Source organism: Acartia tonsa, chromosome 10 (genome assembly GCF_053477335.1).
Source record: "Acartia tonsa isolate MP-2025a chromosome 10, ASM5347733v1, whole genome shotgun sequence".
NCBI lineage: Eukaryota > Metazoa > Arthropoda > Copepoda > Calanoida > Acartiidae > Acartia > Acartia tonsa.
The window spans coordinates 36,682,987-36,695,267 of record NC_137269.1 but is presented as its reverse complement, the minus strand read 5'-3'; the positions used below and the strand labels follow the sequence as shown (position 1 = coordinate 36,695,267).

Sequence of the window (12,281 nt, the reverse complement as noted above, 5' to 3'; positions counted from 1 at the left end):
AGGTTTAGTACGTGTTTATGAGACGTTGGGTACCAGTAAAATTCACTAGGATTGGAGGGGACATTGGGCTGTTTATTACATTAGTTCTCAAAGTTTTATAATAACGTTTTCTTATTCAATTGCTTAATAACTTAAGGGTCTTTTATTGAATTTTGATGGGTTTGGTCATTAAGTTTAGAATCCAAACGTTTCAACCATTAATCTACAGGATGGTTACTTACTTTGGGTATCGGCCATTGTCTTATACCTTATAGATCCTTGAAAATTTACAGATCTATTTCCCCCGTCTTTAGTAGTCATTATTCTACATATTTTGACCAAGTTTTCTAAAGACTTACTTTTGGTTGGGATGCTAAAACAAATTTTGATTTTAACGTTTTTCTTATTAGCTTAATACTTCAAAAGACTATCATACATTTTTAAAAGGTTTCGTGATTTTTATTATTCAAGTTTTTTTTTATAACATACTCTATAGATCATTTTTCCCAGATGTCTATTCTTAATTTTTGAGCTTCGCTACTCATGGATGTTGCCATCCTTGTTTTTTTCTGTCCTGACTCCATAAAATTGATAAAAGTAAAGTTATATAAATGTGTTTTGACAATATCTAAAATTGCATCTACATTATCCAGGGAGGGAAGGATTTTGGTACCCAAAGTTATACATATAATATTCGGTGGCTCTAAAACTTTGAGTACCTTAGTGAATTTTGATTAGTTAGTTTGTAAGCTAGTTATGTCAAAAGTTCTTAACCAATGATATCAATTTATTGTCCTTTGTCTTATCCCTTAAAATACCTGATAAAATCAAGGATTTGGTGTCACGTTTTGTTAGAAAAAACTAAGGAAATTGCAGCTTTCAAAAATAATTTAATCCTAATAGGAGCAATTTAGATTAAGGTAGAAGAATGTAAAGTACAATTTCATAAAAAAATTCAAATACAATTTTACAATATATGATATTTTTATTTTTTACTTACTATTTACGTTCTTACGTAACGGTCAGCTCTTTGAGTTTAATTTAGGCATGTAAATAGAATTGTCCTATCGATTTTAAACTTTGCATAATGAATCCAGTAACAGTTTGGTATGATTTAGCAACTCTATAATCGTTACCAGAAAATACATCTATTTAAAACAAGCAGATTTTTACTTCTACAAGTGTTTATTTTAGAGCTTCGCTTTTATGGACATTGTCCTTGTTATAATATAAATTGGGGATAGAAAAAGAAAGAGGAAATAAAAATTGGGGATAGAAAAAGAAAGAAGAAAGGGGGAGAAATTCATTATTCTGCACAATCATTTAATTTAAATTGTTATTTTCAGAGATTTGCTTGAACAAAGAATCCAGTTAGGACATGCATTATTAACGGTAAGTCAAAGTTCTAAAAATGTTTTTTCATAAACAAGCTTCTTTTCATGAACAAGAGGCGGGGGTGTATATTCTGCAAGATTCACTTTTTCCCCTGCTGCCAAAAAATTCCCATCAATTTGAGGGATTTTTTTATAGATGAGATGATATGACAAGTAGCTTTTTGCTTTCCCCACATCTTTGGTGATTTTGGTCAGATTTTCAAACATTTTCTGGTTAATAGGTTCAGCTGATATTGTAAGTATACTCTATTTTCTCCCCCCCCCCCCCCTCGACATATTTTTCATTTCTCCCAACCCTTTGTAGGGGATCCCATGTAGAATATTACAACCCTGACAAGGGGTTTGGAGGGTTAAATTACTTTTATCAGTGGATATTTTTATTGTTTACAGAAACAGTTCAAAGATATTTAATATCTACACTTTATACGTTCACCGTCTGGGGTTTATTTTGATTTGATATTACTACGCTACTTATTATGAATAGACATTTGTCTCAATAAAAAGTTTACAGATTTTTAGTGAAATATTTATTTCAGAAGTTATCTGATCAGATTCTACGAAAAGTTCCAGGGAAGTAAAAAGACAAATATTTTCTTGATTTAACTAGTTATAAATTTAATCTCTTTTGTGAACGGTTCCAACTTATGCCAACAATGAAATTAATTCGAAAAAAATCACTAAACCTTTAAATACTTAATTTCAGTTGTCGTTACGGGGTAACACTTAGAATTGACGACCTTTTTAGCTGCCTCCAAATTTCATTTTAGATTTATTTCGCTTGTTGGCTATACCTTATGTCTGGTACTGTTCTATTAGTTTCTATGTTTTAGGGAAATTATATATCTTAAATGGTAAGCATAAACCAATTTTAAGGGGGTAAATTTACATACCATATTGAAGCATAAAAAAAATTCAATACATTTTTAATTAAAGACAATATTAAATTAGATGTTTCTCGCATTATATTAGAGTTTTCCACAGAAATAAAAATAAATAGTATTGATTTTTGTTTGTTTATGATTTCACAATACCAAATAATAAAGATTGGGTGTGTTGTTCATGATGAAATTTTAGTCAAGGGGAGGGGACATTGATTTAAGTTACTGTTTTATGGACTTAGTGGTTTTACAATGGTTGGTAAAAGATCTGCCTTAATATGTGAAAGTTAGATCTTTTGTCCGCATTCTTATCTATGATTTTTTTTATACTTCGCTTCTTATGGATGTTGTCATCCTTGTTTGATTTTAAATAACGATACCAGAGTTGGCTAGTAAAGTCCGCGGACTTTTGAAAGTCCGGTTTTAATTGGTCAAATAATGGGAAAAAACCTCACAGTTTGAAAACATTAGAATTTACATCAAAAAAGACTTATTTTTAGAAAGCAACAGTTTTATTTTACAAAAAGATAAAAATAAGTCTGTTTTGTTGTAAATTCTGATGTTTTTATACTGTGTGCACAGGCGTTTTAAGAAAAAATAAGAAGTTTCTTAAGAAAAAGTAGTTATTTAGGACCTTTTGGGAGGCAAAAATAGTATTTTTTTCAAGGTGGACTTTTGCTGTGAATTTTTGTTGGTGGTTAAAACCGGAAAAAAACCATGTGATTTAATCTGCTCTTGACTTTTCCTGCCAACCCTGAAAGCTACCGGCATTGTTATAATTCTCCCCTGAATTTTATTGATACGTACTAATCATGAATTTTGGAGTGGTTCCTGGTACTTCAAAAATAATCACCTTTAACCATAAAAGCTCTTCAATTTTAATTGTTATAACATGTGTTTCATGCATAAAGTAATAAGTTTATGAGCTAAAAGCATCATTTGTTTTAGATGAAATAAATCAGGGATCGAAAAAACTTGGATCAAGTTTGTTTTAATCACAAGTCAGATTATAACTCGAGTACTTCAATCTTTTATAGATCTATTAGCATACTTTTTAAGTAGAGTTGTAAAAAAAAGATATTATAGAACACGAAGAAAAACCCAGGGAGTAAGGGAGGGGACAATGGATCGAATATTCAATCTTTAGGAGTCTCAGACTTTGGGGACTGGCTTAAAGGGAATGTGCAAGAATTTAGCAGTTTCTGACTGAGTTTGGGGACTTGCGCAAGAAATGCCATTACTCGCTATGTTAGTTTTGAATATATATAGTTTTGCAGACAGAGAGTAGTTCAAATATAAATACATGGCCCCCCTCCCATACTATATTTGACTCCCTTCATCCCCACCTCCTTTTTAAAAGTAGACAAGAAAGGGAAATGGAGAAGGGAGGTGGGGGAAATAAACAGGATAAAAAGGGGCAGGAAGGCGTGCGGGTCATATACTTGCCCATCCAGCTACACGCCTGCCTGCCCCTTTTTTCCGTGTTCACATCACTTGCCCCCAAATCTCTTTTCTCTTTCCCTGTCATATGAAGAGATCCAGGGAGATATTTCTAGTAATTAATTACAGAATGGTTATGTCAGTCTGTAATACTGGTAATCTTATTTTCAAATGATTGCTTTTTTTCTTGGAACTTTTTTCTTAGTTTATGGTTTTCTAGATTTAATCAACAATCACTTTACAATTTCCACCATATTTTCGGGATTATTCTGGTTTTCATGGCCTTTCTTCAAAAACTCTTAAATTGAATTAATTGCCCATTGTCCCCTCCCTTACTCCCTGAGAAAAACCAATGCTTAAACAATAACTCCAATAGCAAAATGTTTCGAGAATTACATATTAATGAAAAAAAGCACAGTGGGATCTTTTGAAAAAAATCGGGACATCCAAAAAATTTGAAATTGACTTTTATCTATCCTAGGAATTAATAATGGCTGTAAGTAGACAGCTAGAAAAGAAATTTTTAAAAAATATTCATTTTTGGCGGATTTATGCCATTTTTAAAAAAGGTAGTGAAAAATTTCTTTTCAGTTTTGATGATTTTCCAGATTTTTTTACACAATTTTTTCAAAGCAACAAAAAATACATTTATGTTCATCTTATGAAAATAATTTTTGATTGAGGTACTTTTCAGATACCTGTACCAATGTCTAATTAAAGAAAAATTTTTAAAAAATATTTTTTTGGTGGTGTAAATTGACATTTTGTAAGAAAATTTCACCAAAAATATTAAGATTTTTAACCCCAAAAAATCAGTTTTCTCCATTTTACAAAAAAACGGACAGGAGGCCCCGGGTTTTGCAATAATAATATCAATATACAACATGTATTGTGTATTAAACCGTTTTCAAAACCTGGGGCCTCTTGTCCGTTTTTGAGTAATTGAGCATTTTACATTGCATGGTTTGAACAATTTTGTTCTTGTTAATTTCAAATTTTCCCCCATTAGAGGGGGAAGGAGTCATTTTAGAGCCCAAAGTCATATCTGCAATGTTTTCTAACTTTTTGAGGCGGAACTTTCTTTACTTCTGCATTATTTGCCTCCGGCCAACCGTTACCCCGTTATTTGCCGCCGTTGGCGAGATTTTTAACGATTTTTGCCGTTTTTGCAGTTTTAATGGACATTTAAGGGTTAAAGGAGTCGTTAAATAAAAATGACTTATAAATACTTTAATTTTAGCAATTAAATTTGCTAAATTTCATGTGTTCTAAAAAAATTTGTATTTCTAACTGGTTTTGGTCCAGCAGAAATTCAAATGTGCGAATTAATTATAATATTGCAAAAACATTATATACGCATCAGAGAGAGAGAGAGAAATATACGTTTGAGAGAGAATATAATATTAGTAATTATGTTTATATTCTTATACAAACTTTAAATGAAGATAGCTAGACTTAGAATAAAGGTATTAACACAAAATCAAAAGTGTTTTGAAAATTATGTTATTGTTGTTTATATCTGTAAAAAAAACCATTTGAAAACATGCCTTATAAGTGTCCTATTTTACTTATACTGGACCTACCTAAAAATGCCGGGACTCGAACTGGGTGCACCTGACGCTATATTCATGTTTACAAACATTGTTTGCATTGAAGAAATATTTACATAGACGTTGATTTTGTTAAAATATTCCTATCTTAACTAAAGTTATGAAGTTTTATAGATTTTTTAAAAATAGGGTAGCTTTGCTCCTCCAAAACAGCAAGACGTATATACGAAATGCACATTAGAAGTTAACAGGAGCAAAATTTATGTTATTTTTGAGTTAAAGCAAAAGAAATTACATCATTTCGTCAAATACAAGCTTTTTTATTGATGTTTACTTTTGTCTACCCTTAATGTCCCGTTTTTTGGCAAAAGATCCCACTGTGAAAAGCATACTGAAATTGTTTGCAACAATGAAAATGACATGAACTACAATCAGGGCTGATATTTTTCTATAATGAAAGCTTTTAGAAAAATGTGTTATATTTAGTAGCAATATTACTTTTTGTAATTGAAGATAACTTTAATATCTCTTTTTCTCTGATTTTAGTTGTTTATAAAATAATCCAATTAAATTTCAAAAACATTAATTGTTTGGTTTATTTTTGAAACTATATAATCGAAGCTTTACTTTATTCATGGTTAGACCGTTCGTCCACACATCCATAACAAATACATCTGGTCATTAATATAGACATGCTAGAATCGTTCTTAATATATTAAACATGTATTGAATGATGATTCTTGCAACAATAAGGAAGCATTTACACATCTTATGCAAGAAAATCTGAATGGTCATTAAAACTAGGGTTGGCAATCCGAATCCGGAATCCGCTTTTTAATCGCGGATTCGGATTCTTAATTGGTAGGCTAAAATTAACGTCTTGAGTTTTTTCTTTCAACTCCCGCTCTTTGAAGGCAAAGATTATAATCAATATATATAAAATCTTATAAAATCTGGTGCGATTCTCGGAAGTGAATCAAAGAGAACACCAAGAACATTAATTTTTAGGACATATGTAGCACTTGATTTTTTTTCAATTTTAAAAGGAAGCCTTTTAAAATATTGCTAGAATCCGGAATCCAAATCCGGAATCTGCAAAAAATAAGAATCCTGAATCTGTCGGATTCTTGTAAGATTCGGAATCCTGTCCAAAAATTTGACGGATTGCCATCCCTAATTAAAACATTTGATTTTTTTGCTATTTATTTAATATGATTTGTTACCTACATGGTTTTGTTATCTTATTCCCTTGATTCCTATCACGATAAGGTTCTATGCTATGATAAAAGGCTACTCTGTTATCGAGTTTTAGGTAACAAAATGCGTGTTCATTTGCCCGACTGTAGGATTTTATTGTGATTCGCTTTTTCGGGAAATGTCGTCTTTGTTTGAATCCAGAATTTGCTGGATTTTTTTTCCAGTTTAACTGAAGAGTAAATATTTATAAACAATGATATTTAAAGGTTCAATTACTAGGAGCAAGTTATTCAGAACTACTTATTTTATAAATGTCAAATACACTATTGTATTTCTATAAAAAAATAATATGAACATAGATAAAAGTCATAGGTTTAATAACAATAAACTATCATTTTTGATAGATATAAAGGTTGTAAATTATTGAACTTCTCATTGTCATCTCTCTCCCTGAATTATACCATAATGATAAACCATAGCATTACGTCAAGGACGTCCAATGGGGGGGGGGGGAATGGGTGATTACCCCCACCCCCCGAATGAATTTGGAGGTGCCCTAGGCACCCTCCAAATTTTTAAGTTTGATATTTTGCCCCCTCCCCTCAAAAAAATTTAAAGCTTAGACGTCCTTGTCTATATGATGCAAAGATTATACCCCCCACCCCACAAATGAATTTGGAGGTGCCTACGGCTTTTTTAATTTCAAATTTTTATCTTCCCCCCCTAAATTAAAAAGCTATGACGCCCTTTCATTACAATAACGTAACATATTTGAAAGTTAAAAACTATTAGCCATATATGATTTCATATATAAATTAAAGTATCGCCTACAGGCAGCTGCTTTTCTTATTTTTACAAATCCTTATTTAGATTTAAAAAAAAAAAAATAATTAAACCTTTTTAAGATTTTCATCTGACTGGAAGGAGGACCGTATCAGACTGTGGTTGGTGACCGTGTGCAGTTATAATTTAATGTGGTTTGTCAGGTAGATCAGGAGATTAGCGATATGAATAACAATCTTAATTATAATTTGGCGTCGCATTTATATGGAGAATTGTATCATGAATTTAATTCAGAACTTAATGTGAACTGCGAATACGCTACTGAAACACAAACTATAGAAAAACTAAAGTCATTTGATAGGCCAATTTTTACATTATTTAATCTAAACTGCAGATCCTTAACATCTTGCTTCTCAGACTTGTTGTCTACTATTGATCAATTTAAGGAAAAAAATGTAGAACCGTCAATATTTTTTATCCAGGAAACCTGGTTAAATCCTAACTCAAACTTAAATTTTGTACAAATTGATGGTTATGATCTTTTTAGCAAACCACGCCCACTTGGGCGTGGTGGCGGTGTCGCCACCTATGTAAAATCTAGTTTCAAAGTAGTTGAGTTATTTTCTGAGTTTTTTGAACAGAATATCTTTGAATCCTTGGTATTAAAAGTTAATTACAATAATTTTAGATTTATTTGTGTAAATATTTATCGGCCGCCAGGCGATGAAACAATAGCAAATTTTCTTGATAAATTAGTGAACCTGCTGGAAAGATTGGACGATTTTAATTGTCCTGTCTTTTTGGCAGGTGATCTTAATATAAATTTATTTTCGTCTGTCTTACCAAATAGTAATGCTTCGCAATTGCTTGATAATTTCATCATGTATGGTTATTTAAATCTAATTCTTAGAGCTACAAGAGTACAGAATTTTAGCTATTCTTTAATTGACTTAATGGTCTGTAAAGATTTTGTTCAAAATTTAGCTTGTTCAATAGTAATGCCAACGGATTTTTCTGACCACTATTTGACACTTCTATCTTTTTATGAAAATTCATTTAAGCCAAACAAAAAACAAAAAAACTTCTCAAAAAGATTATTAAATGATGAGACTTATGAAGCTTTTACAGATGCATTACATAATGTAGATTGGAACTTAGTAACTTCAACGAACGACGTGAATATAGCGTACGAAAGGTTTTTAGTAATTTTTAAGCAACTTTATGATCAATTTTGTCCAATAGTCAATGTTCGTAATAATAAAAATTTTATTCCTCAACAGCCTTTTATGAACACATATTTACTGAGATGTAAATCATTTAAAAATTATTTATATAGAATTAAAGCAAATAATCCTACAGAGGAAAACAAAATTAGGTATAACAACTATAGGAATGAATATTTTAGATCAGTAAGACGTGCCAAAAAGAATTATTATCAGGGGAAAATCAAAGAAGCTGGGAAAGATGGTAAGCGACTCTGGGGAGTGTTGAGAGAAGTTTTAGGAGTAAAGAAACATTCGAAAGAGATGGATTATTTAGAAATAGGGGACGAAAGGATTTATGACAAAGTTGAAATTGCAAATAAATTTAATGAGCATTTTAGTTCACTTGGAAGAAAACTGACACCAGAGATTCCAAAGACTGACCGACACTTCTCAGATTTCCTTCCACCTCGTATTGAACAGAGTTTATTTATTCAACCTTTAACAGCCTTGGAAACTTTTGAACTTATAACTAATATTAAACCTAAGGAGAGTAAAGATATTGACAATTTGAGCATGAAACTTTTGATTAGAACAGCGGCACTGATTTCGGTGCCGCTGTGCCATATTTATAATTGTTCAATTAGTAGTGGTGTATTTCCTGATCTCATGAAAGTTAGCAAATCTGTTATAATTTATAAGTCTGGCCCAATATCACTCCTTGAATCATATCGAGGGGTTTCGATGATATGTAGTTTCTCGAAACCCCTGGAGAGATATGTTTATTCTTCAGTTTATGACTTTTTAGATGAAAAAAACTTTTTTTCAAACCGACAGTTCGGTTTCAGAAAACATTATAACACCACACACAATGTATTAAATATGATGAACATGGTCACTGAAAGTTTCATGAATAAAAAAGTTTGTTCAGTAGTTCTCTTGGACATCCGCAAGGCATTTGACCTTGTGGATAGAGAGATATTATTGAGCAAACTTTATCACTATGGTATTCGAGGAGTTTTATTGGATTGGTTTAAATCATATTTCAATGGCAGAGCACAGAAAGTCTACTTCAGCGGCGAGTACAGCACCACCCTGGAGGACATCGTTATCGGTATCCTCCAGGGCAGCTGTCTCGGCGTTTTACTCTTTATCATCTTCATTAATGACCTCGAGGCCAGCTGTAGGGAAGCAATCTTCAATTTGTTCTGCGATGATACTTTGTTGTATCTAGCTAGTGAAAATTTTAGAAGTCTAATTGAAAAACTTAATGAAGTGCTTCCTATGGCGGTCTCTTGGTACAATGCAAATAATTTACTTATAAACTCCTTGAAAACTAAAGTGATAATTTTTAAATCTCCTAGGCAAACATTAAGCAACACAGATCTTGAATTATTGCAGCAATTTCCAGTTTTTATTGATGGTAATGACTATGGAGAAACTGATCAAAATAAAATTGTTAAACTTGAACCAATTGATAGCAATGGGGAGTATGGTAGAGAAAAATGGGCGCGGCACTTGGGTATTTTGATCGATGAAAAAAATACTTTCAAGTTTCACTTTGGTGAATTACAAAAAAGACTGCAAAGGGCTGTTTATAGTTTAAGAATAATGAAAAATATACTGGACCAAAGGCATTTAAAACTCTTATATTTCTCATACTGTCATTCACTTATTGACTATTCTTGTATTTTATTCACAGGGATTAATGATTCCATTGTAGGTATGATTAAAAAAATTCAAAAGAAATGTGTAAGAATTATTACTCACAGTTCAGCTACAGCACCTTCAGCACCATTGTTTAAGCAGTTGCAAATTTTACCTTATGCTGAACTTCGTGATTATAATATAATGTTATTTATGCACAAATACCTACATGGTAATCAACCTGAAGTTTTTAATGGCCAATGGACATATAGGAATCAAATACACACTTATAATACTAGACGGAGAGATGACTTTAATGTCGACATAGCCACTAAAGCCTATATATTTAAATCACCCTTGATACAGTTTCCAATGGTTTTTAATTCATTGCCAGAACAAATTAAGAGTATAAGAGACTTTAAGGTCTTTAAGAAGAGAGTTTTTAACTATCAGCTAAACAAAATAACTTAATACAATATGTATTAAGCAGCAGGGATTTCTTTCCGGAATAATGTAATAATTTAATAACTAGACATGTAACTAGGTATGTACGTATTTGAAATCTTTTCTTAAGAAAACCATCGAAAATATTAAAATATTAATCCTAACAACTATCAAAAATATTAATCTTAACCTGTTGCGATTTATATCGAATAGCAGGGATTGTTTTTTTCGAGATGAATCTTTTTTCGAAATTCTTTTCTAAGAAATGTTAGAATGTTTAATATTTACTAAATAGGTACGTAATATCTACAATACCAAGGATTACACCTCCGGAATGAATAGCAGGGATTGTTTTTTTCGGAATGATTCTTTTTTTCTTTGAAATTCTTTTCTAAGAAATGTTAAAATGTTTAATATTTACTAAATAGGTACGAAATAACTACAATACCAAGGATTACACCTCCGGAATGAATGAATTCTTCACGTAAGCAGGCTTTCAGAATAGACTTTCGGAATAGATTTTCGGAACAGATTCTTTTTTTCGGAAACTTAATTAAAACTAGCAAGTTTTTCTTTCATTCCGGAATGAATTTCGGAATGAATTTCGGAATGGATTTCTTAAGATTTCTTAAGAAACTTAATCAAATATAGTTAATGTTTTAATGTGTTCTCTTTTTAAGGTGTTTTCTTAAGATTATTAATATACAACATGGCGAGGAGCTTGATACGTGGTATTTAATATTAATCTTAACCTGACTTAGTCCGTTGGGATTTGTATTAAATAGCAGGGATTGTTTTCTTCGGAAAGGTTTTTCTTGTTCATTAATATTAATATTAATTTTTCATTAGTTCTCCATCGCAAGTTAAGATATTATTCAACTAAATTGATATTAAATTATTACTAAGAATTTATTTTATTTAGCTTAATCTTGAGAGTTTAGTTTAATCGAGATTTTCACGGTAAAATTAAGTTCTCATATACGTACAAATTGGGTTAAGAATTGTTATTTCTGTCGTTGGTTAAATGATTCTATCTGATAACATTATTGCAAATCTTTAAGATTTGCATGAGTATTAACTGTATTATTTAGACGCTGCACACGGGGGCATCCACAGCTGGTATGGGAGTCTGGAAGGGAAGGTCTGATGGGAAAGCTAGGGGTATAGTTGAGTCACAAAATTACAAGATAATATTGTTTTTTGACTAGTAATAACAGATTTAGTCAAAGTCATTTGCGGGTGGTCGGCCAACAATAGTGCCCAACAACACCAGGTCACGCTCCAGCCTAGAGGGCTATGATTGCACCTGGCCATCCGTGTACGACACCTGTCATTTAATAAATAAATATGTCATGTCGTAATTTTATCGATCATTATTATTTTAACATGTATTCTATTTAATAGATGTGGTGGGAAAAATATAAAACCCACCGATAATTAGTTAATGATATTATTATGATATTATGATTGTAAAATAAATAGTAAAATTACTCGATGGCGGAGTGTCCAAGATCGAGGCGGTTGTATGATCTTATGGATAAATAAATGATTTTGATTTTGATTTTTGATATCTATAATACAAAGTAGAACGATGTCTGTCTGTCCGCCTGTCCGTCTGACCGTCTGTCCGTCTGTCCCTTAAGATCTCGGTAACCACTAAACCGATCGGATTCTACTCTTCAGGGTATCTACCTATTGGTCCTGTGGTGGTTTTAAGCTATTTTCTCGGGGGGTGGGACACCCCCAACCCCCCCAAAAACCAAAAAA

General features: G+C 31.7%; 1 protein-coding gene across 1 annotated transcript in view; it reads left to right on the top strand.

Moving 5' to 3' along the window:
• The window catches only part of LOC145330007 (UPF0415 protein C7orf25 homolog), a 30,393-nt gene that overhangs the window by 566 nt on the left and 17,546 nt on the right, over window positions 1-12,281 (top strand). Inside the window, exons 2-3 of the mRNA XM_080174534.1 lie at window positions 1,326-1,371; window positions 1,910-1,944. Coding sequence (XP_080030660.1) covers window positions 1,326-1,371; window positions 1,910-1,944 — 81 coding nt within the window. The remainder of the gene's footprint in view (window positions 1-1,325; window positions 1,372-1,909; window positions 1,945-12,281) is intronic.